The following is a 26132-nucleotide window of genomic DNA, read 5'->3' on the forward strand; positions in this document are numbered from 1 at the left end:
AGACAACTTCACAGTGTAAAAGATTAGTTTTTCAGCATAGTTCAGAACTACACTGTTCTAACATTTTATTTATTAAACTATATGATGATACTGAAATGCTTTGCTGCAGTAGCTGGCCACATTTTAAATATGTTAATACTTTTAACATTTGTTCCTGAAACTAAAAGTTCAGGTTAAATTAGAATAAAATACATTTTAGTTAATATGTGCCTTTAATCTTGATATTTACCTCTGCTGACTAAAGGGAAATTCTAGAGTACTGGTTTTGATACTGTTCAGAGGCCCCAAGGTGCAGTTTGTGATGACCCTGTTTCCGAAATGTTGTCCCTTGCTGAAGAAAGCACCATGCTTACCACGCAAATGTCAGACTGCCACACTTTCAACATCAGCCTGCTGCTGCTGCCTTAGGTGTTGTGGGCAGGAATTCTGCACAGACCAGGACCCCCAGCCTGCAGCTGGCAGCTTCAGTATGTTCAGCCTGTGCTGTTGAGGGCGGGGGTGTCCATCATGCAGGAACTGTGGCCTGTTTCAGAGGCAGATAACAGATAGTGAGACCACCAACAGTGGCTTGCCTGTAAGAGGCAGTGGCTTCTAATTGCTGGCTCCTGCTGAGTTTGGACTGATCAGGAAGCAGAGTGCCATTTAACCTTGATGGAAGAATCTGGTTTCACTTGCTTGGAAAATCATCAGATATGCATTAATTTATGCTGTGAGTAATTGCTATCCCCTTCTTTCCCTGATTTGAAACCTGCCCATCTGCTTCTCTTCTCCACTTTAGGCTCTGAATATAGGAGTTGCCCCAACTTTTGGGTTGCCTTTATGCTAGATTCACTTTGCCACAGCATTTTGTAAATACTTCCATTGCTAATATCCCAGATGGCTACTCACTTCTAATTTATCTTTCATAATTTTGTCTTTATGGCAATAAAGAGTAGGCCCAGTCTTTGAGCTAGCCTCACAAATGACCCATAACATATTATGTCTCTACAGTCTAGTATAACACAACTACGGATAAGAGCCCATTTTCTGATGCCTGGGTGGTTGCTAGTTGATCCATCAGCTAAGCAAAGTGGTTAACAGCTTTGAACAATTATTAGTGTTTAACAAAATATGTGCTTCTATAGTAATGTTCTTCAAATTAAGCTATTAAAGCAGGATGGAAATTGGCTTAGTCTTTGACATATCCTCATAGTATTGATGTCTCAACAGTATGAAATGAATCACAGCTTTTATTAAAAAAAGAAATGCTTTTTAACATGTGGACCTTTCAGATGTCATTGTTCAGGAGTGGATGCAGAGTTTAATTACACTTCATTAAATTTCTCACTGAAAAAGATCAGAATTCTTAAAGTACTACTTGAAATTTGTTGGGTGTCGACATGTACTCCATAATTGCTTTCATTACAATATCTCTTTGAATAAGGCATTAATTTCAGTTGTGTAAGTCATATGTTTAGAATGATCCTGGGCATAAAGCTGTAGAAGTTTGGGAACTAGTGTAGCAAATAATGGACATAATTGTGTGAACTTTTTTAGCATAGCTTATGCATTTATTTGTCTGTATGTAGAATGAATGGTATTGTGGGAAAACACCTTCACAGTCAACCTGAAGAACTATTTTGTGGTTAAATCATTTATCCATTCCCTCAAGTATGAAAAGGTAGCAGATTTTCAGCATTTGCTCTGACTAGAGAAAGATATATCTCTTTTTCAGCACTGCGACATAATTTTTTGTGGCATAATTTATTTATAGATAAATATTGTAAGAATTTTTAACACCTACAGTTTTTTGCTGTATTTTAGTGACAAAATAACATTCATGCCTGTGTAATCTGAATAAAAATTATATATAAGATAATTTGTATTTTAATTAAAATAGAGTATTAATGGATTATGCTACACAGAAACAAGTGAATGGGTCAAATAACATCTGCTTGAGATAACTGCAGTGTAGGAATTTAGCTATTTATCGCCTCTGGTCTGCTTATGTAATCTCTGTATTGCCATTTTGTTGTCCATTGTGTATAAATAAAAATCTGTGTGTGTGTTGATCAGTTAGTCAAGCTGGTTTTGGTTTTGTTATTTTTTTCTTGTTCCTGGCTGAAGTCTGACTGTTGGTCCCGCAAAGAGGGAGCCGGAAAACTGTTGTCTTGGCTCCATTGTTTATCAAGGTAGTGCTGCTGGAGACAGTGAGGTGGAGATAGGTGGTAGGTTTGTAATTGAGGGTCCAGGCCTGCGAGTGGTGCCCAGGCCGATCTCTGCTCTCATTCTGACCTGTCTGCCTGACTCTGCCCTGCTCCCAGACATCAGTGTGTGCTGCAGCCCACGGTCATTGGCGTCTTTGATCTCTTTACATTGCTACCTTAATGTCAGACAGCAGTAAACCTCTATTAGCAGAGTGGTATAGTCTGCCCCTTAGCAATTTTCTGGATCATTGCATCTGCATTTAAAAGTTAAAAGTTAAAATTAAAACTGTTTAAAATTGACGTGTATCTTAGAACTTCTCTTAATATCGTGTGATTGTATTATTTCTGGGTTTCTTTGCCAGTAACTGCTTATGTGTTGTTATTTCTTAAGTGTAGGATGTTCCAAAACAGGTATTTTCACTGAGATAGAATTGAATGTGGACATATGTGAGTAACTAGACTAAAATATATTGCTTAAGCTCATCTCAAAATCAATTACTCAAAAATTACAAGAGTTGAAATCACTGTTTTTTTCTGTACCAAGTTCTGGAAATGTAGTGTCAAAGTATTTGCCCATTTGCTATTTTCGCACTTTGGTGTTTTCATACAAATTTGTCCCTTGAACTTTACTTCTTACATGGTTCCCATAGATTTGTCCCTTGAAAATGGAACTGAAATAACTTATGTTCTGTTAAATGCAAGATAGGCTCTGAAGACAAAATAGGTATAGTTCTTATAATTTAGTTTAAGACAAATTTTGAAATCCTCTGTAATTTTTATCTCTGTCATCTAACATGTGAAGGGAACAAAATGCCTTATGTTCAGCAAGAATTTAACTTTTGTTAAGGTTTTTTTTATCAAGTCATTACAGGTGTTATTTCAAGATCACTGATGGCTACTGCAATTGATGCAATCCAACTTTAATCTGGAAAATCTGAGATAATGAGTGTTGTTTAATGTTCTCTGCTAAACTTTGCCAATTATTGGTAATATTTCTATACATTTCAGTCAATTTGTTATTCTTTAGTCTTTTGTTATGAGACAGTATTTTTTGATACCCCTGCTGTTAAGCAATTTATAATAAAAATAACTTTTTAGAGCTAAACTTCTTTTCTAAAAAGAAGATTAAGTTGAGTTTATCAGCACTGGGTAGAGCATTTGAGGGAGAATATGTTTTTATAGGGTGAATGTTATATTTTGTAAGCTTTTAATAATTATTAGACACTAACACAGCAGTTTTTAACCAATTTTAAATTGTCTTAAAGGAACCCAGCCAGAATGGACCTCTTTTTACTGAGTTAAAGTTCTACATGCGAGCTGCTAAGCCAGATGAAAGTAAGCAGTCTATTAAAATGTTTTTAATGAACTACAAGCATTTAGGAAAATAGAACCCATAGGAGTAAGGTCAAACTTTAAGGGAACCTCTTTAGGTAATTTTCAAAATTATTTTTAAATTATTGACATCTAATTCAGACATAAAGTAAATTAGAGATTTTTGGTAAGAAGTTCTATGTAGTTCTGTTGATGGTGATGTCTAAATTGAAACTTGAGTTACATCTCTGTCCCTACAATGAATAAATATGTTGTTAACTTTCCAGTATACTTTGTGTACGTTTCCATGAAATAAGCAGCTCACAGGTATGCAGAAACTGTAAGCAATGTGACTACTCCCTTTTTATGTAGGTCTACTGATGCAAATTCATGAACTTTACTTTATTTGTGTTTTCAGTTCAGAAGTGGACTAAGTCCCATAAACTGAAATATTTAGGTGTACCAAGATATTGGGGTTCTGGCTTGCATGAAAAAAATGGAAACAGGTGAATATATCTTTTGTTGGCATATATTGGAACTTATTTCATTCACAACCACTATCCCTTTTAACCTAATTTACTTTGTAAGGTGTATTTCCCGCGTGCCTTCCTGTTGTTCTCTTTTGCTACAAAGTTTCATGTTCATGGCAGGGTGCCTTTAGGGATTATATGAATAGATACATTTTATCTGTATTCTGTTTTTTTTGCTCCTATTTGTGTCTATTATATTCTTTCTAATTTAGTTTTCATTTGTCGCAAGAGTTGTTGTACTACAGTGATGCTTTATATGTATATGTGGTCTAGAAGCTTTTTATATTTTAATTAAAACAAAGTCAACTTCTAATGTGCAAGTCCTTGAATAATATGACTACCTTTAAAGTTTTTCTTGTGTGCACCTAAAGTATTTTCACTCACAAATATTAAGGACTTAGTGCTCTCTCAAATCTATTTTATTTTCTCTAGGATAGGTTTGGTTTTGTTTTTTTTTTTTTTGCTTAATCTGTGAGCTAGAATAATTGCTAGTCTCATATTAAATTTGTTTTAACTCTAGGGATAGTTTTTAGTATTGTTCCCTGTCACGAAGGGTTTTTGTTACTTGGTCTTTAATGTTAATGCCTCTTTATGTAATAGCACTTGTTTCCTAGTGGGTTTTCTCTAAACATCTGTGCTGCAAAGGAGTTTTAGTACTTCTCTGGCAGTTTAGAGTAGGTCAGGCTTCTCTGTATGGATCACTGCACAGGGCAGTCAGTATGTATGCCTTAGTGTATCAGAAATATCAGTGTTTCAGTATGTCCTCAACTGTAAAACTAATTAATGTAAAACCAACATTAATTTTGAGAAGCAAAAATGAATACAGCAATTTTTTGTTTTTATCCTGCAAATAAATGTGCCTTTGCATTCAGTGTTTAATGCATGAATTTCTTTAATATAGCCACTGTGAATTTTTACAGTTCTTACACCAGTTTGGCTATGGCAGTGAATGTCAGAACACCTTTGGCAGCTGCAGGTCTTTATGGTTAATAATAGGTTAAAAAGTTTGCAATAGATTTCAGTAAATGAACATTTTAAGTAACCATGTTGAATCACTTAAGTAATTTATAAAGTAAGGAATGTATTTTTATAAGTAATTGGTGCTTGGTTTTGCCTATAGTGAGTTACAATAGGATGCTTTCTTCTGTGAGTACTTGTTACTGTGTTGCATAACTAGAATAAAGAGCAGTTCTCTTGATGGACAAGCTTTTGACTAGCTGATGTAAAAAAAAGGTAAGAATTGATGTTCAGCATTAAAAAAATAGTCAAGTATTTCCCACAATTACTTTTGAGAGAATCAGTAATTTGTACAGTTAACACACAGATAAAATACTTTGCTAAGTGCTATTCAGTAACTTTGCTGTTTGGTCTTTTTATTTTTTTTGAATTTAGTTATCGATTTATGATAATGGACCGATTTGGCAGAGATCTTCAGAAGATGTATGAAGAGAATGCAAAGCAATTTTCCCGTAAAACTGTACTACAATTAGGCCTGAGAATAGTAAGTTTAAAAAATACATTATATTTTCACAGTCTGTCTTCCCTGTGCAAGTCTCAGTTCAGTCCCACTTTTGTGCTGAGTCCAGGTCCTCTGCTGGGCGGACCTGGGTACTGCATTTCCATGACTTTTGTTTTGTTAGCTTGATATTCTGGAATACGTCCATGAGCATGAATATGTGCATGGAGACATCAAGGCCGCAAACCTCCTTCTGAGTTACAAGAACCCTAATCAGGTATTTCTGATGCATTTTATTCCTCATGTTTTAAACCTTCTATTTGACAACACATACAAGTGCTTTGAACCTGTGAAATCTAGCAGAAGCTCATTTTTAAGAATGTATATGGTAACATTATTTCTGCTTGACATTTATATCTAGTTAATATTCTATGATTTTTTAATGCTTTTTTCTGGGCAGTTATCAATTGACTATTTGGCCTAAATAATATTCTAGAGAAATTCTTGAGATTAAAAAAAAATTGACTCACAAATAGGTATTTGCAGGTGGAAGCCTAAAATTATATAGCACACTGGTAAATTATGTTTGCCTGTCTGCATTGTTACCTCATTCCTTTGTTCAAGAAATCCATCAGATAAGTGTTCTGTTACTTGGAAAAATTGGTCTTTAAAGTGTTTATTGTTCCACTTGATTTATGGAAGTCTTTCATTTTTCTGCATTTTTAACTCTCTTTACTATTCAAACAGTGCATATTAGAGTTTCAGAATTATGTATGTGTTCTTGCCCAAATGTTTTAGCTTGTGAAAGATGTAAAATAATTTCAGTTCTCTTAAAGTAACTGTGGTGTTAGTGAGTAGTAGTAGTGTTGTAGTATTGTTCAAAGGAGACAGCTGACTTTATAGAGGGTAGCACGGTAAGTGCATTTATAACTTTAGGGACATTTTTTCCTTTTTTGCTTGTTTTTTTTTTTTTTTAAATTTAATTTTACTGGTAATAACTGACAATTTTACTGGTAATAACTGACTATTTTACTTTACTTGGCTTTTGCATCAACAAGAAATGACTTCCACATCAGACTGCTGTATGAAAAATAATAAAACCTATCTGGCATATTGTTTTCAAATCATAGATAGTAAGATTAATACAGCACTGAGAATCATTTAAAGTTGAACAATCACCATTTTTACTACTTTTAAAGAAGTTATGAGAATGATTGGGAGTTGCATTTATTATTTGCATATTTTTTGTATTTATGGTTCTTTAACCTCGGAATTCTTTGTGGAAATTACTAGGTGTACTTGGTGGATTATGGACTTGCTTACCGATACTGCCCTGAAGGAGTTCACAAAGTATATAAAGAAGATCCAAAAAGGTGTCATGATGGAACTATTGAATATACCAGTATTGATGCACATAAGGGTGTGGGTAAGGATGTAAAAACTCTTCTCAGCGATAGGCATTTGTATATCCTTTTTTTATAAATACAAAAGACTTTTAAAAACTCAATGCAGCAAATAAACAAACCAGGTTTCTGAATCTATAAAAATGTTTTTGTTATTTTTCTTTTGTTCCCTATGGATTATGCTGGCCTTTTTTTTTCCAATTCACTAAGTTTTACTTACTGTATTTTTAATGTAACTTTCTTAACTAGAGTTTCTTAATTTATAAAGATGTTTAACATAGTGCTTTTTACTAAGTAAGTAGAAATGGAATAGTGCTTGTGAGATCTTGATAAAAAATAGGGCCTGTTTTCAGGAGAAAAATAGTTTCTGTTATCATTGTGGAAATATTCTTGTTTTTAAGTCAATAGTTAGAATTTTTTTTAACAAAACTTCACTTAATTAATTATACCTATTGTCACTGAACATCAGAAGGTAAGAAGTGAGAAAAGGTTGAACATGGAAAGTACAGGTCTATGTCTGATTAAACGTTTAGGATTTATAGTGAACACTAATTTAATTTTCTTAATTCTTAAATTTTGCTTTATTAGCATAAAGGTGTGTTCTGCAAAAATGAAAGTTGTTGAAAATGATTATTTACTTTAGGATGAACTGTTGCATCTATGCTTAAAACTGAACATGACTTGATTTGCCTAGTTATACTTCTAGTAGTCTGTGGTCAATGTACATGTGGTACATGTGGTTATTTTGGGTTTTTTTTTACTGGTTTATTTTTGGGTGTGTTTTTTCTTGTGAAGACTTAGAGATCTGATCTCTTACTGTCCTCTGTTCAGTTTTCAGGCCACATAAAATAATTCAGCATTGTAGAATATTTTTTCAGGAGGTGGGGTTTCAGCACTATTACATTTTTATGGAAGAAGGGAAGCAAAAACTGTTTTGAACAGAAAGTCAATCACTTTGCTAACTTGTTCTATTTTTTTCCACAATTTGACTACTTAAAAAGCTTCCCAAATTGGGATAAGTGCAGCATGTCATGTTTTTGAATAGAAGAAAGAGATTAATAAAGGGCTTGAAAATGAAGTTATCCTTCCAGATGTAGGAATAATATTTTTTCCTTCCTAGCTTTTATGCTAAAATAAAGAAATAAGTAACAGATACAGAAATGTTACATTTTTAGCATTGACTTTCTATTGTCTTAACATATTTACAAATTTTTAGTGTTGTTAAACTGTGTGTGCTTTATTAGCTGATGTAATGGTTGGTTTTTTATGTGTGGATATGTATTTAGCACCATCGAGACGTGGTGATCTGGAGATCTTGGGTTACTGCATGGTTCATTGGCTTAGCGGCCATCTACCGTGGGAAGATAATTTGAAAGATCCAAATTTTGTCAGAGACTCAAAAATCAGGTGAGAAAACTACTTGTTTTCTTTCACTTTTGAAAATGAAAATGTCTTACTGTAGAAATGCTTTGTACTTTAAGTATGTTCCCGTTTGGTGAGTAGACTATTTTGTATACCCTCCAATTTCCCTTCATCATGTCTCATGTATCCTTGACTTGTAATTACACTTCACTTGTGCTGTTCTGCTGTCTTCTTTTGCATGTGTGAGATGCTTATTTTTCCACCACAGTATTGTCACTTTAGAATACTGCCATCAAAAATCACTCATAGCAGAATGCAGGTAACCATTAGTCCTGCTTTACAAGTGTGGAGTATGAGTGCTGTAGCACCATACGCTGAAGTCAGTGGCAGAGATGGAAGCTGAAGGGGAATCCTAAATGTCTTTGAGCATCATTCCACCTAGAGCACTACTGCTGTGGGATTTTTAAATTATTTTTCATTTTGTCCCCCAGCCTCACTGTTAACATTCCTTCATCTTCCCTCAGCCCCAAACAACCTTCTCATGTCAGGTATTTAATATGAAGGGAGCTGTCCCAGCACAGCAGTTTCAATCTCATTAATAAGTATTCATCATCGGGCTTCCTAAGCATTGGTATGTGAGGGTTTAAAATGGACCGGTTCTTTTTCTTCAGTCTTCTACTTGCTTACTTTTATAAGAATCAAAAGCTGTTGAACAAAAACTTACTGTATTTCAGGTAGCCCATCTGTCATTTGTCAGGTTCTCAAATGTACTGCACACCTAAAAATGTCCATAATATGTCATACCAAAGATTTATGTAGTAGTGTTTCCTGTGTCTCACAGTGGCCCAGGCTGGGTACTTAGAAAGTTTATCAGAACAGGACAAGACTAAAAATTCAATAGAAACAGTAGTTTTGAATAATTTTGTTTTTCAGATGTAGAGATAATATTTCTGTTTTAATGGACAAATGCTTTCCTGAGAAAAATAAACCAGGTAAGAGGAACTGTTTTTAAATACTTGTTTACTGAAGTTTGTACCTATTTTTCTTCTTCCTTTCAGTCAGGAACAACAGTGGCATGAATTAGAATGTTGCTTAAGAGAAGTTTAGGCTCTTCCTTTTGGGTGTAGTTGTATGAACTGCAGACACTGCGTTGCTTCTGGCTAAGGACAGTATTAATCGCAAACGTGGAATGTGTAAATTGATTTTTCACAACTGAATTTTAGAGTGAAAATTAAAAAGCATTGCAAACTTGAAGTATAGATTGTTCCTATTTGGCATTGGTGATTTGCTGAGTACATTAACAAAAGCTAAACCCTAACTCTATTGAAATACACTTTCTTGATATCCTAATATTTAGTTATTTCCAGCTATTCCTGGTGATCAGAAGAGTTTTCTCTGTCAAGTGTGACTTGCCTGTTTTTAAAATGGTCTAATGTTTCATATATTATTTAATATATGTTTCAGCCTTGAACTGATTAAGTTCTGAAATAACATTGAATTTACTTTTCCACATTTTTATATACAGATGTAAGAAATACAATGTAAACAAGCATTCATTAGTGAAGATTGGCCTATTACACTTTTTTATGACTTACTCTTCATTGCAATGAACAGGTGAAAAACAGTGATGCTGTCATCACTGGATAACGAACCTTGGCATAATTTTTTTCTAAAACATGCTGTAGTAAAGACACAATTATTAGGAGTTTATAAATAAAACATTTCAAAAATAGCATAAGTAGTGCATGCATAATTTCTGTCTCTTTTGTTGTAACAGTGAATGATTAAAATGTTTTCAAATAGAAATTAATTGGAGATGCCATTTCTTTAGATGAAATAGCCAAATATATGGAAAAGGTGAAGCTACTGAGCTATGAAGAGAAACCTGTTTATCAGCATTTCCGAGAAATACTTCTGCAAGGTCTCAAAGCCATTGGGCAAAAAGATGATGGAGTACTTGACTTCGGCTTGTCAGAGAATGGAGACTTTCAAACAAATCCTGTACAAAAGGTTTTACTCTAAAAATTCTTGTCAGCTTTTATTGCATTTTGTTGAGCTAAGTAAAAGTTAGAGTGATGTTGGAATTAGGTGCCGTGACTTCATCCAGTAGGAAAGAATTAAATAATTAAATGTTTAAGTCCTAGTCACACGCATTATTTCTCTAACTCAACTTCACTAATTGATATTAAAACTTAATGCAGAATGAAATTTGTAGGTGTACTTTCATAATAGGTAGTACCTTGGACAACAACATTTGTATATCTAAATATAATGACATTTGAATAGATGAACATTTGGCTAATTTACTTATTTCTTTAAATTGGTAAAACTCCAGATGGATCAAAGTACATGTAAGGTAAAATTGGTCTAGTATTTGTTTCATATTAGTTTTCTTTCTGTGACTAGTTCAAAGCTTAGTTTTAAGTATGCAATTTTATGCCAGGTATTTGGTTTTGGAATTCACATATTGAATTTACCATGATCTAATATGTTATTTTTGAGTCTTAACTATGTTCGTAGGCCATGGGTATTATATTCTTTGTATTTAAGAAGCCTTAAACTCTGGATTTGAATTCCCATTTGAATATGGCATTAGGAAGTTTTTAAGCTTTAGGGAAAGTGTATGTTAAAATGGCTTCTAACAATAATCTGGTCAGATAATGGGACAATAAATATTATCTCGTACTTCAAACTGCATTTATTAGTTCTTTATTTACATTTGTTAATAGCAGGTGGGTAGTTTATTGGTTCCTTTAGCATGAACCAGGGAACTGAGAATACAGGGTAATAGTACAAGAATGTTGCCTGCTTACTGACACAATCAACAGTGTGTTAAAGATGGAGAAAGAGTAGGAAAGAAAAAAAGCTGTAGGATTCTAAAGTCTGAAGATGTATGTCCAGCTTTTCTTACTTCTTTTTGCCCAGTAAATAGTATTTTGGCTAAAATTGTACAGCTGTGGTCTCTATACAAGTATTTTCTACTGAACTGCATGTAAAGGTCTGTCCCAAAGGAGAGTTCATTAGCATAAGTTCTTCTGTTCCCCCTGTGGTTCGACATGGCTTGAGACCTGTATTTTGGGGAAAAAAGATAATCTGTTTTTAATGGTTGGCTGGTTTCTTTGCTGAATAAGTTGGCCTGCTGCAGAGCCAACATCTGTGACCTTTAATGTCCTTGTCCAGCAGAGATGTCTGGTGCACATTTTCAGTGGAATAAAACTTCAAAGATCTTATTTCTTTAGCCAATATCAATCAAGACCATTCCCAAAGGGTGGGATAATACTTTTTCATAGGTTCTTACCTACTGGCATCAAATAGGAGCTTGTTTTTACATTGGGTTTTTTTTTGTTTGTTTGTTTTTCTTACTCTGAGGAACCATATGCATGGTCAGCTTGCTCAGTTGTCACAAATAAGTTCAAGCATTTAGATGAAACAATGAGTGTTACTGGCCTGTTTGAGTAAGTTTGTTCAGTGATCTGCTTCCTGTTTCAGTGGACTTCATGCTACTTCGTGCCAGCAACTGCTGGAGTGACCAGACAGAATAAGATTGATGGACATCAGGTTGACATACCTTCTTGCTTTTGATCAAGCACTGGAACATATGACTCTTCCTTCTATGTAGGATTTTGTAGGCCTTGTAACAGCAGTGGTATAGGCTAGGATAGAAGAATAGATTGTTTCAGTCCTTTCTAGGCTGAATTTTTCACTTTTCTTCAAGAATGAATGAAAAAAGGGTCTTCAGCAGGATGTCTCCCCTTCCAGAATATATCTTTGGGAACTCATGCTACTCGATTTTCTTCCAGAGGGTATCAGACATTAAGGAGAGTCTAATAGAACAGGAAGACAGTTTGTGCAAGTTGAGAACAGCTAGACACTTAAAAATACGGAGGAAGAAAGAAAGAACGTAAAATGTTAATTAAAATGATATATATTTTCAACTGTGATGGGGAGCTCAACCTGATGACTTAGAGTTTTAAAATAAGCTCCAGATTCCAAACTTTGTTAAAATCTGCTTTCCATAAAGATAATTTACCATTAATCAGTAGTGTCTTACTTCTGAGAGCCAGTATCTTCTAGAACATGCTGGATTTCTTTTGATATGCTTAATGTCTACTTTGGAAAAGAAAAATACAGTCTGGCATCTATCTTTGAGAAGATTGTGACCTCTAATACGGAATATCTGTGACATTTTGGCTCTACTGACCCTTTAGTCATGACAGGTCTTAACACACCCACTCTTCACTTCTTTAGTGCAATCTACCATATTTTCTTAAATCAGTTATATTTGGTGTTCTGAAGTTGTGCTGTTTCATAGCTAGGAGACAATATTTCTAGCTTCTGTGTAAATACATTCTTAGAATGTAGGATTCTCCTGTGCTTTCAGCTTGTATAGATAATTGAGCCATGGTGGGCATTATATGTTGCATATAAGGATGGTTGTTCTGCAATCTCAGTATGTTATCTGGGTAAAATACACAGATGTCTGCTTTATTAAAAGTTAGCATTTTATTTTCTATATCATGACTCAAGTTTTCCCAGATGTGAAAGTAAATGAAAAACAGTCCACCGTTCTGCTCAAGGTTTTTTGTTTTTTGTTTTTTTTTTTTTTACTTCTGTAAATGCATGTTGGTTTGTGTGTGGTATTCTATAATAGTTCTAGCAAAACAAGAAGCTAGCAGTACTGGGAGTTAAAGGAAGTATTTTGAGCTCTTGACTAAATTATTTAGTGCAAGGAGCACATCTTGCCGTTGTTCAGTGCTGAAGAGTTGCTGGGAAATATTGAGAGTAACCTGGAAAAATATAGGTCTTACTGATTTTTGGTTCCTTCTAATGGTTCAGCTGTGCAGGTGCTGCTTTTGTCAGATGAATGCTGCCTGATTTCTACTGCTATGTAATTCACCTGCATCAAGATTAAGAAACCACTTTTTATTAAATAAGCTTGGAAACAAGATAAATGTATTTTGCTTTTGTGTAGCATGTATTGAATATCTGTTTTTCTGATGAGCATTTAAAATGTTTCCTAGTACAATTGGGAGGAATGCATTATCTCTCATATAAAAGCAGTGCAGTGCTGAAATAGTCCTCCTTAATTTTGGTCAGAATGAACAAAAGTGTCTGTGTTTATTCCTGCCTAATGCATCACAAATCTGCTGACATGCTAACCTTGGAGTCTTGGCTGGCGGTAATCAGGCCTGTGCACCGGCAGGAAAGATGTACCTAATGCACTCCATCAGTGCAGTTTGCATATGGAAGTTCTCACAGGGGAGCTGCCCTGTGCCAGCTGAGGGTTACCTGCCCACTGCAGTTATTGTATGTAATTATCGAACCAATCTGTTCAGCCCAGCAGGGTTTAGATGGTAATCATGAAGCAACACTTTGGAAAGGAAAGATGTAATGCACTGTCCCCTTCTCTCGTGAGCTGTGTGAAGTTGTAGCCGCTTTTAAAGCTGTATTAGTAAAGCTCTAGTCTTACACAATTAAAAAAAAAACCCTAAAAAAAAAAGAAAAGGTAAACTCTTCTGTATTCATCACTTTTCATCTGTGTCTGATACAGGTCAACTCATCCTTTGCAAAAATCATGGCTTTAAAACAATAATTTTCAATAACCACTTTAAAAATACTTTGCAACAGCAAGATTAATTGTAATACACAGATAATAAGAGTTCTATCCATTTAGAGGTTTTAAGATAATGTATCTTGAAAAGAGTTCAGATCTCCCAAGTACCTCTCTTTGGAACAGACTGCACAGTTGCTATTAGGAAAAAAAAATAATAATGTACTGTCAGTGGGTATGAGCTACTTTTAAGCTGTGAAAAGAAATCCTTAAGAAACCAGATCCAGATAAACTTGAATTTAATGAGGTGTAATTGCTTTTAAAAAAGCAGGCATTATGAACTTAATGTAAAATGTTTTTGTGTGTTCTTTAAGATTTTTCAGTTTGCTCCTTTGTAACAGTGATTCAATGTAAATAAAAAAAAAACAGGTTTTGATCATAAAGAGTCATGTTTTCATACATTAAAATTTCGACTCCTAAAGTGATCTGCAGATAGGGGAACTGTCCTTTTAAATTATGTATTGCTTAGTACTAGGATTCTTGTGTTAATATACGAATAAATTTTCTCTATGACTGGAGACATTTTATTATATATGAAGAAATAATGCTTAAAATTAGGGAATATCTTGTGAAGATAAGATATTTTCTACTTGGTATGGTCTTTCCTGCTCTTGAGTTCAATTACTTTTTTTCTTATTTTTTTTTTCTTCAGAAAAGAAGAAAGGCAGCAGCTGCAGCCAGTGAGAGCACTGAGGCAGATATGGAAGATACAGGAAGTCCAAAAAAAAAGAAAGCTACTTCTTCTAGTAAGTCAAAAGATTGTTCTGACAGTCACATGTACTGGTGTGGCAGGATACCTTGGCTAAAGGCCAGACTCCCACATAGCTACTCACTCCCCTCCTCAGTGGGACAAAGGGAGAAAATAGAATGAGAAAACTCATGAGTTGAAACAAAGATGGGAAAATTTATAACTCTTTACTGTTGTGGGCAAAACAGACTCGACTTGGGGGAAATAAATTTAATATATCACAAATTAAAATAAATTTGGGTAATAACAAAGCCAAACATTAGGAAAACACCTTTCCTTCCCCCAGGCTTAACTTAACTACTTTACTCTAAACTCATCTACCACTCTCCCTGTTCAGTGCAGGGGACATAGAGGGGAAGTGTGCTGTGGTCACTACATAGCGTTTTCTCTCTGCTTCTCCGTCCTCCTTACATTTTCTCCCTGCTCCAGTGTGAGCTCTCTCTTTTGGACTGCAGTCCTTCAGGGGAAAAAAAAAGAAAGTGGCCCTGTTTCTTCAGGAAATACCCATTTTCTCCAATGTGGGTTCTCCCATGAGTTGCAGGGGCTCCATCCTGGATCCTTCATGAGCTGCAGGCAATATCTGCTCTGGTGCAGTGGAGTACCACCTCCTCCTCTGACTTTGGTGTTCCCTCTGCTGTTTCTCATTCTCTTCCCTGCACAGCTACTCCCTATCTACCTGTCAAGTGGTTTTTTTACTTTTCTTAAATGTTTTCACAGAGGTACCACAAACAAATTTGGCTCAGCATTGGCCTACAGTGTGTTTGTTTTGGAGCCAGCTGGAAAGGGCTATGTTGAACACAGGACAGCAGCTGGTGTCTTCCCACAGAGGCTACCTCTGTAGCCAACCTTAGCTTACCAAAACTCAGCCACATGGCCACAAAATACCCAGTAGAACCATTTACTTGTAGCAGTTCAAGTGCTTTTGATCTTTCATAATTTCTTTCTAGATTAACTCTAATAATGTTGAAATATTTAAACTTTCTGTGTGAGAAAGGATTATGCTCCACTTACATTGTGCCTAAAGCTGGTAGAATTGCTTGGTGATAAAAATTGGTCACTGAACTGTGTTCTTTTGCCATTGTTCATTCTCTGCTCCATTCTCATTTCTGTCATTTCATCTTGTCCAGTTCACTGTTAGAAAATGCTGACTCTTCAGGATTCCTCATCACAGCGTGTTAAAGCCAAGGGCTAGCAGCAGCAGCTTCCAAAAGCAAGCGTGTTTGAAGTCGAGGAAAGGATCAGCTATAAGGATATAAAATGCTGAAGCTATTATTTCCACATAATTTGGCATAGTTTCAGTGTTGTCTGGAAAAAGTCATGGACAGACAAAGTAGGATTATTGAAAATCCGAGATCAGAAATCTTCAGTAGATCTGTGTAGGGTAAGCTGTGGTGGGTGTCCAATCAAACAGGTTTCTGGTTCTAACTTTCTAATGCCTTCATGTAGATCTGAACTGGTTTCAAGTAATTGCAAAGATATTTTTCCTAAAGAATTTTTGATTCATACTTTCAAGTAAAATACCAGATGTTGTCTGTGGTCAAGTAGTCTAAAAATAATAAAGCAGTAGCTGAAATCTACCCTAAAACAAATCTGCTAGTTTAAAAAGGGTTTGGTGAAGGAGTCTGGCAGGATAGGAAACTGTAACCTTTCAAACACAGTAGTAATATTGATAAGGTATGGATTTACCATAGTATATTTACTCCAACTGTATGGTACAAAGTATAAGGAATGAAGCTCATGTTATTTCACCAAGTGATACTACTTTGTTTTCAGTTGTTCATATTATAGAATTCTAATCATTAAAACCAGTGACTATTTCTCTTACTTGAAAGTCTTTTGAATTGTTGACTTCAATTTATTATGAATTCTCTAGTTTGTCAGTGGCTGAAAAAGTGTTAATTGGATTATATTTTCTTTCAAGGCAATACAATTATATTATGCTGACATTTATAGGTTTTTTTGAATAACGTTTTAGATGTTATTCAAGACTTTTTAACAAAATATTTAATGCAGCTGACTATTTTCTGTTTGTGATTTAATACACGTGTGCAGAACATACTTTCATTCTATATAATATATTATATACTTTTTTCCTGAGATTGTAGGTTGCAATTCTCGTAGAAAGAGATGAAAAAGAACTTGAGGAATCGCAATCCAAGTGGTAGCATCAGCTTTTGTAAATGCTGAGTTTTTTCCACAGTAAAGGTACTGGGGAGGCTGTATATATTTTCAACATAAGCTTACATTAAAAAAGCCTCTTCTTGCCAATTCAGTAGAGTTAGAGGTGAAATGCTTCTAATTTCACCTTTTTATATTACTCAATTTAATGAATACCAAGTGGGGGGAGTATATCAAATGATTTCAGGTGAAATGTGATACATGTATTTATCCATTCGGTTCTCTCCAAATTTGGAATTAAAAACTTTACCACCTATTACGTGATTCATAAACCTGTGTTAAAGGAAAGGGCAACTGTTTCATAACCTTCTGATTTTGATGCTTTTGATAATTTGAAAACAGCTGATCATTATAGAAATACAACTGACTAGTTTTTTGTTACCATGGACTTGTTTCTCCATTATGTGATTAATCCTGTGACTAAAAAAGATCCTGAATTCCAGTAAAATGGGTATTTTCTCGGTACTTCTTAGTTGTAGAATTTAAAGTTTAGTCATACAGGAACATTTTAAAAGTTCTTGAAATTCTATTTTATTGGTTTCTAAGGGGGATAAATGTGGTGGGATAGGGATTACTCTTCAGATATTCAAACAACATCTCAAGGAGTGGCAAGAGGAGCTGTGCAGCCTCTTGCTGTTCATCTCATCAGTGTTAACTATATCTGACTATGCAGTTTTTCTAATCCAGTCCAAAAGATTAGTTGTCCCCAAAAGATCCTGATCAGCTGTGCAGCACTTGGAGTACTCCAGGATGGTCAGTGGCTACAGGGACTCTGCCAGTGATTAAATCTGCTGGGGCTGGGGAGCCACCAGACTTGGTGGAGGAGGAAGAAAGAATGGCACTGAGAAAGGACAGACATCTGGAAATTCTTACTTCTGCCGTCAGCTCTCCCTGGTTCTTCTCAGCATAAGAGCGGCCACATCAGATGAGGTCATTGAAAGCCTTCCAGTCGTGTCAGCCACTAGTGTTTCTAGAGCTGTCAAGTCACTCTTCTTTTTAAAAGAAACACAATTTCAGAAAGCCCTTGAGAAACAAGTTCTGCTGTACTTCTAAAATAAGTTGCACAAAATTTGGTGGAATTCTTAAATTGATTTTTATTTACATTAACATGTTATCAGCTTTTTCTGTTTTTTTTTCCTGTGATAACTGCAACCCATGGGCTTTCCTGAAAGGTGAAGTTTTACAGGGTATCCTTTAGAAAGTAATATGGATGATGTTGAAGTATTATATTAGCCAATGTGTCTTCACTAGGAACAATTCTGTCAGAAGACAAGAAGTTTTTTTACCACTCTGTTACAACTCCATTTTCAGTATTAACTGCCTTCATGTGCAGTAGTAAAATACACAGAAAATACACAGGCTTATAAGTGATGGTACTGTTAAAGCAGAACACCAAATTTTGACATACACTGTATGTATGCACCAACTCGTGCAGGGGTGTAGTGCATAACATTAATAGGATTAATATGCTTATTTTTGATTAGTTTGTTGGAAGAGGCAGATGGTATAGGCATCTTCAGTGAAAAATCACATAAATGCTGGAAAAATAAGAGTTTTATGAGAATTTTTGAATAATCCTATGTTGAAAGCTATAACAGAAATAAAATATCTACCCCTGGCAGATATTTTTTTGATCTTGGGGTAAATGTAGATTGGATTATAGCAATACAGAGTTTTTTTTAGAATAGCCTTTTTCATTTTCTGTTGTGAGTTTTTAGGACAGTTTTGGGGTTTATTAATTAGGACAGTAAAAAGAGACATGCTGAAGTAGATATGGCAATAAAAGTACTGTTTTTTTAAATGTAATTTTGAGTAGTCAATACTACTAGGGCTAGGAATTCTGCATGTCTGTATTGCTGGATAGTATCTGCCACGTTAAGGCCTTAACTGGGGTTTTTGGTTACTCCCGCAGTATAAATAAAGAACTAAGTGAACAGTTCCAATCTGAAAACAGTCATACTGATGGATTGGTTAGAAGGCATTCCCAATGACGGTTTAATAGTATTTCTCAATTAATAGGTACTTAGCTTTATGTTTATTTACATTGCATGGCTTTGCATAAATCAGTATCTGGGTTATTGTCGTAAATCTTTTTTTCTTTATTAAAGCAAGATTTATCAGTTAGTGTTGGATTAAATCTTCACTTTGGGGAATTTTTATATTTAGACAATTATTGGCCTTGTTGTCAGGCTTTGGGACAAAGCAAATCATGTTGTTTTTTGAGCTTGTTTATGGTGCCAGTTGATACTTGTCTTTCTACTCCATACCAGTGCCCACATTCTAGGTAGATTTTTTAACCTCATAATCTTATACCCTAAAAAAAATTTTTTTCTGCAAAATCTGTACTGCACAATAGTTCTAATTGTGTTATTCATCTGTTCCTTCTTGTGAAGGATTTGGTATTACCTAGGATCTGTAACAGACTCCAGGAGTAAGTAGGTATTAGTCTTAAGACTGGGTATCCATCTCTGAAAGATCTGTCCTGTTCTTAGCCTTCCCTTACCTGTGTCAGGAATGTTGCAAGTTAAATGTTCTAGTAGAAGAGTTACATGATCTGGTTAAAAGCACGTGCTGTGATGTTGTACCTAGAAATTAACAGGAACATTTGGGTTTTAAAGCAGAGAAATACTGCTTTTGGTTGCCTGCAATATTGACAAACTCACTTCTGTATTTTTCATTAAGTATATTCAAACACAATATGTGATCTGTCTTTTTATGGCCTGCCCCAAGATTGTTTGAGAATCTTTAAAAGCTATTTAAATTAGAAAAGGTATGGTAGAGGGTGCTTTTAAGTATAAAGATTCTTAAATATTATGGTTAGGAAAGAAAATATATTTGGTTTAGATTTAACTTATCTTTGTGGTTCTTCCTGAATAATAGTTTTTCTTGGCAATTTGCAAGTGACAAATTCAGTGAGAAGCATCTTGAACATGTTCCACTTATCTTAATAAAGAGACAAAATTAATGTCCAAGATGTAAAATATGGGAGTGTTCCTGTGTGCTCCTGTGTCTGCTTGGAACACAGTTTTGTACTTAGTCTACCATTATATTTTAAACTTATTTCTGTTTAATATCTTCAGACCATTTCGAGCACATAAACACATTTAAAATGTAAATAATTGAAGTTCCTTGTTACACTTCATGGGACTTTGTTGTGTTTGATGCTGTAAAAAGTATTAAATTAAAACAGAACACCTTCTGAAGAATATTTTCCATGAGTAAGGTTTTGTATAATGACTTTACATGTAGAACTAAGTCATTTAAGAAAAAAAGTGATGTCTGCTTTTTGTGTTGTTTTCCTGTGACCTGAAGATGTATTGCAGTATGCTGAACAAGTATTGCAATTCAAACTCAGATATATAATTTGCAAGTGAAATTTTTCTACAGGAAAGAAAAATTGTACTACAGTGACTCAGAATTTTACAGGGAACTAACCTTTTTCACGATTGCAAGTAATATATTTGAATTAAACTTTTTTCCTCCTGCAAAAAGAGGAGGACTAGTTTTAGACACATTCTGCATGGAACTGCTTATTTATATTATGTGTGTACAATTGTGTTTTGGAATGTCTTCAGTAAAGCAATTTTTTCAAATAGAAGTAAACCAGTTTCAATTTCATCTGGAACAATTTTATATTCAAATTTTTAAAAGAACACTCATAGATTTGATGTTATCTGTAAGAAAGACACAGGCATAAAGTCATCAGATAATACACTCTTGTGTTCTGATGTTTTTCCGTATGAGAATATGAGAATATTCCGTATGAGAATATTTGTTGCAGGAAAGAGAGGACTTGGAAGAACAGAGTACCTAAAGCCAAGACCCATCCCAAAAATTTACAGACTTTTTTCTCTCTCATTCCCACCCCACAATCATATATTCCTTGGAATTCAAGTCCATATTTGCTTTCTTCCAGTCCCTTTGTTCTTTTTTCCTGAGTCATATTTCTGAATTTTTTGTAGAAAAAGAACTGCTGAGATAAGAGAATACACCAGCTAACCAAAACTACTATTTGTCACCCTTGCAATTTCTTCAGCAGCCTTCAGAGTCCTGAAAAATTCTTGTTTGAGAAGTGTTATAAGTTTTTCTCAGTTATGCAGGGGTTCCCTGGCTGAGTTGGGAAAGAGCTTGTCAGAAGACTTCATTCTCTTCCTTATCTCATCTTCTTGAAGGAAAGGTAGATCTTCATTGGCACCATCTTCAAGCTGCTCAAACTGCTTTGAGAATGGTGGTTAACTCTCCTTAAATGCTGCAGCCTGGCTTAAATCCCATTTGATGTTTGCAACTGGTTACTGAGTGTAGTCTTTCAGCTTCCAATACTGGAAATATTTTTTTTCCTTAGTCCTTCCATATGTAAATAGCAATTCCATTCTCTTGTTTCCCTTTTCAGTTTCATGATTGTAGAAGACTTCTAAGGGGCAGTTGAAGGAAAAGATCTCCCAGAGAGCCATCTAGCAAGATGACTTGGTTATTTGATATGAACAAAGACAGCTGAAATATATAACTGAAGCACATTTAGCAAGAGAAGAGGGATACTGTGGTCAGTGGAAGAATTTTGAGTAACTGGCAGTCCTAAATTTATCTGCTTTGGAAATCATGAGTCCATATTTAATTCCTTAAATTAGTAACAAATTATTCTCGGGATTGATTTATTGCACTGAGATCTGATATAGTGGCATATGCAAGGTCACATCTAGTAGACTAGGGACAGCTGTGTTAGGTCAGTGGCCCTCTCATTCCTACTTCATCTCTTTTTAGGTTAACTATGGCAATTCATCATATTTGGCATGAAGTTGCCAGCATTAAAGAAATGTCAGTCCTGTCATAAGACTGTCCCGCTGTGGCACACTGGGTGTCGATACAGAAATGATGATTAAGCTTCAAGTGTGTGGAGTCTAGTCTGAGAACATCTCTTCCAGAAACCACTTGACAACTCTCCACCACATGTCCCACCACTCCAGATTTACTGACCTTTGTTTCTTAAAGGGTTAAACATATAGCGAAATGTGTGTATAAGGTTATGCACATGTGTGCACAGACATTAGGTTTAGAGTTTTTTTTGAGAAAGGAAACCTCGTAATGTCTGAAAAATGTACTCAACCACTTGGGCTTTTTTCAGGGCCAAAGATGTTAGCTCTGTTGTTTAATGGTGACTATTATAAGTCTAATTTAAGAGCTTGCACAGACAATTGCTGGAACTCTTCAGGCATTAGCCAGAGACTGGCATGTACTCACCCTTTGTCAGGTGTAAATTCAGCGTATGCAAGTGATGCAGTTGCTAACCTCCAGCGTGCCTGCTATTAGATATTTTTCACTTACCTGATGTTTGCCTAGAGTCTAAAATCTGTGTGTGGTTCTGTTTTCAGATATTCTGACCTATAATGTACCTTAAAAGTCGCCATTAACACCTAAATCATACCTGTTTCATCTGCTTGGTAGCTGTGTTTTCATGTTCAGAATCTCTCACTGTCCTCCTTTCTATTAAAGAAGGCAGCTAAGTGGGAAATGTAGGACTCTGGTTTTACCAGAGGAACCTCTGTCATTTTATAGAAATTTTCATTTTTTTCACTCGAGCACAGTTGTATTTCTCTTAGTCATAAGACTTATGTGTGTTTCTAAAATGGTGTATGGAGCATTAGAAGATGAGATGAGATGGGACATCTATACACCAGTCTAATCAATTTATGTTGGTGTTAATCTTGGCACATACCAAAATTTTATCTTAAAACTCTGATTAAAATTCTGAAACATCCCTGGTCAATACCACTTGTAATACTTAACTCTCCTTACTACTACAAAGGATTTGATAAGGCAGATTCTTTTCTCTAGATGTTTGTGGTACCTAATACGAATTTTCCTTAAGCTTAGTAGTTGTCCTAGACACTATGGATGTGAAAATAGCTAAATAGCTCTCATTTTATGCAGCAATCCTTTGCACATCACATCTCTCTTCCACTTTTTGGTACCTTCTTCAGATAAACTAGTTAAATTTTTTGTTTGTTTCTGTTAAAAAGCTGGTTTATTGTTTTTGTTAAAAAACTGGAAACCATTTTGTTCTCCATTTTTCTCAGAGCTTTCTTGAAGGATAGAGCCCAAAACTATACACAGTACTGCTGGGTTTCATAGAAATTGTTTGGTTTGCATTGTTCTCTGCCTCCTTGCTTTCCCCAAGTTTACTCATTGAGGTTGAATGATCAGTGACTCATACTGCTCAAAGGCTGTTGTCTTAAGCAAACAGCTTCTGTCTTAAGGACTTCCATGAAGCTCAATTCTACCTTTCTCTTTTGCCTGAACAGTTGACAGGAATGGTGAAATTACATGTAATTTTGCCAGCAAGAACTGAAGTAGTTAGGCATGCTGTCTTCAAGAAAAAAATTTAGGATTAAAAAAAGTGTTAAAAACCCCCCAAAACATGACTAGGAGATGAAAAACATTTCATTGTTACTGTATTTGTAAAAAGGTAGGAATTTTTATTATATATAATATTTTTTGTCAAAGTGACTACAGTTAAATGTGATTCACAGAAATGAGCTGTAGTGTTTTGTTTTCTTCCTTTCCCCTGCTAGTGGGCAAGAAAGAATCAAAGATCAGGCACATTTTTGTTATTGCTTTTAGATATGGTCTCTTTGAACAACCTGCTTGCCAGGTTTACTAGGAGTCTTACTTAGATGTCATTATTCATTACCTTTGTTAATAAAATATTTTCAAGTAGTAGCTTGAATCTGTAGGTAAAGTTACACTGATAGCTGAGCTGATTTAACAACTTGATATTGCCAAACAAAAATCTTCCTTTTTTTTACCTGTGTGCCTTCCACCTCCCCTTGTTTAAGCTGCATTCAGAATGCTTGAAGATGCCACACCTCACTAAACTACGAGAATACCAGACCAAAACAAATGGTTTACAACTGAGATAATTTTCTTCCTTGTAGCTGTTACAGTGCTGTGTTTTGGATTCAGTATGAGAATAATGTTGATAACACAGATGTTTTAGTTGTTGCTGAGCAGTGCTTACCCTAAGTAAAGGACTTCTCAGCTTCCTGTGCTCTGCCAGTGAGGAGCTGGGAGGGAGCACAGCCAGGACAGCTGATCCAAACTGGCCAAAGGGATATTCCACACCACAGAACGTCATGCCCAGTATATAAACTGGGGGAGTTGGCCAGGGGGTCCGATAGCTGCTGGGGAGTGAGCTGGGCATTGAGTGGTGAGCAACTGTGTTGTGTAGGTTGGGCTTTCTTTGTGTGTGTGGTAATGCCTCTCTTTTTACTTTTATTATTATTACATTTTACTTTATTTGAATTATTAGACCCTTCCTATTTCAATCCATGGTTTTTTTTCCTTTTTCTGATTCTCCTCCCCACCCCACTGGGAGGGAGGGTAGGGGGAGTGAGTGAATGAACTCTGCATGGTAGGTAGTTACTGTCTGTGGTTAAACTATGATACCAGGTTATGAGCTGGGTCACCTTAGCACAAGGTCCAAAGAGCACTAAAAATGGCTTAGTACTGGAAGACATTATAGAACTAAAAGTTGGCACGTGGAGAGGAAGGAGGGGTTTAGATTTTGAGAAGGATCTGATTCTTTTGGTGAAAGTGAGCTAAAAAAAGTGGCTCAACTCCATGTAATGCTACTCTTGGAGAAGTGTGCAACATGTTTTTTAGGAGAAGATAATAGCTGTAGATTCTTCTATGTCCATGTTGTGTTCCCTATCTCCCCACTCAAAGTTCAATGAATGATATGAGTTGATCTATCCTCTTAAAGGCTAAAAGTATTTTCTTGTGATCTGTTTTTGCCATTTTATTTAACAAAAGGTCTGTATTTTTGTTTTGTTTGAATTGCAGATGCAGTTGCTACCAGAACCCGGAAGATGACCTCACCAAAATCCAAGAAAAGCACAGCAACCAGAAAGAGAGTCCAGAAGTAAATAATAGATGGAGTGACAAATTAAGTTGTTCTGTGGCTCATTTCTGGTTGGTTTTTTTTTGTAGCACTGGAATCTTTTTCTTTCCTTTTTAAATGATGAATCCTGTAAAAACATGGACTGCTGTTTGTACCTGTTTTTGAAGAATAAATGTTTTATTAAAATATTTGCATAATTTATGTATAGTTAAATACTAATGCAAAATTTTACCAACTATTGAAGTGGGGATGCATTTTTATTCTTTATATAATGAATTCTTGTCTTAAAGGCAAACTAAAAGAAAGTGCTTTTTTTCTGCTTTATAATGTAGAGATAAAGCCTTATTTAATAGTTTCATTACGGGTACTATATGGGGAACAGCAGTGTTGCATCTGATTTCTCCTAGTTTTGAGTAAAGTCTTATTGGAGGTCACTTAGATGTACACTGAGATGAAGTGTGAAACAGCAGAAATATCTTTTAAATGTTTCTCAAGTGTTTGAATAAAAACCAGAACATAAAACAGACATCACATCCTTCCATTCTAGTTTGTACAAAAAGCATTTAAACAATTCTTTGGAAGACAGGTAGTGAATTTTAGCTATTTTTTTGCATACTATTTGTGTTCGTATCACTTTTCTAATTATTCAGAGTTTCTCTGGAAAGAAATAGACCAGACACAGGGCCCAGGGCAAAGAAAAGAACCAACCAAAAACCAATGCTTATTCTTAACAGCCCTCTCAGGTTTTCTTTTTATATTAGTGAAAAGGCTAGAAAAGTTGTAACTGTGAAAAACTTTACACAGTGTCTATTTCCAATGAAATATTGACTCACATCTGCTTCTCATAACAGCATAATGGTTTACCTTTTTTAATAGTTGAGGAGCATATAATCTTCCATATCTTTTGTGAAAGTACTTCCTTGCTTAGCTTTGAGTCTTGAGAGTTGTAAGTCAAAAAATAGTGTTGAATTTGTGTGAAATACCACTACTTTTAATTTAGATACTGCAAAATGCACATAATTAAGGCATGAGCATCATTCTTATCAGGGAGACTACCTTATGAAAGTTTGGTAAACCAAAAGGAATCCATATGAGCCAATGAACATTGTATTTGTGTGGATGTCCAGCTTGCTTGATTGTATAATGTCTGGGTAGCTACTCACTAGAATAAGTATGTTTAAGCATGAAATGTTGAATAAATATGTTTTGTAACAAGGGAATCAAGTTTTTTGAAATAAAACTGGAATACCATATTTAAAAGGTCCTTTCTCTTTTCTGTTGACTGCTACACAAACTTGTTTTCCTGGGGTATTAGCAAAGTGTAGCTGACAACTTTTAAGCATTCTCTTTGTTTCAGATGTAAAAGTAGGGCTGCTAAAGCCTCTCGCATATTTAAAACTCCTCGAATCAAACTATCATTTTAATGACTTCGTTTAATCATTTTGTTCAGAAA

The 26132-nt window shown here is 35.1% G+C and overlaps 1 protein-coding gene across 5 annotated transcripts in view; it reads left to right on the forward strand.

Annotated features, from left to right (window-relative positions):
- Positions 1-25939, forward strand: part of VRK1 (VRK serine/threonine kinase 1) — a 54642-nt gene extending 28703 nt beyond the window's left edge. For 4 of the 5 annotated variants that reach the window (XM_039382678.1, XM_039382679.1, XM_027718394.2 and 1 more), the window contains exons 4-13: positions 3452-3521; positions 3916-4003; positions 5420-5528; positions 5668-5760; positions 6777-6909; positions 8173-8293; positions 9182-9240; positions 10080-10258; positions 14512-14605; positions 24622-25939. In XM_039382678.1, coding sequence (XP_039238612.1) covers positions 3452-3521; positions 3916-4003; positions 5420-5528; positions 5668-5760; positions 6777-6909; positions 8173-8293; positions 9182-9240; positions 10080-10258; positions 14512-14605; positions 24622-24704 — 1029 coding nt within the window. In that variant the 3' untranslated portion in view covers positions 24705-25939. The remainder of the gene's footprint in view (positions 1-3451; positions 3522-3915; positions 4004-5419; positions 5529-5667; positions 5761-6776; positions 6910-8172; positions 8294-9181; positions 9241-10079; positions 10259-14511; positions 14606-24621) is intronic. The other variant, XM_039382680.1, reaches the window with a different exon arrangement.
- Positions 25940-26132: the final 193 nt, after the last annotated feature.

The sequence above is a fragment of the Pipra filicauda genome, unplaced genomic scaffold (assembly GCF_003945595.2).
Source record: "Pipra filicauda isolate LSUMZ 115617 unplaced genomic scaffold, ASM394559v2 scaffold27_size4233163_pilon, whole genome shotgun sequence".
NCBI lineage: Eukaryota > Metazoa > Chordata > Aves > Passeriformes > Pipridae > Pipra > Pipra filicauda.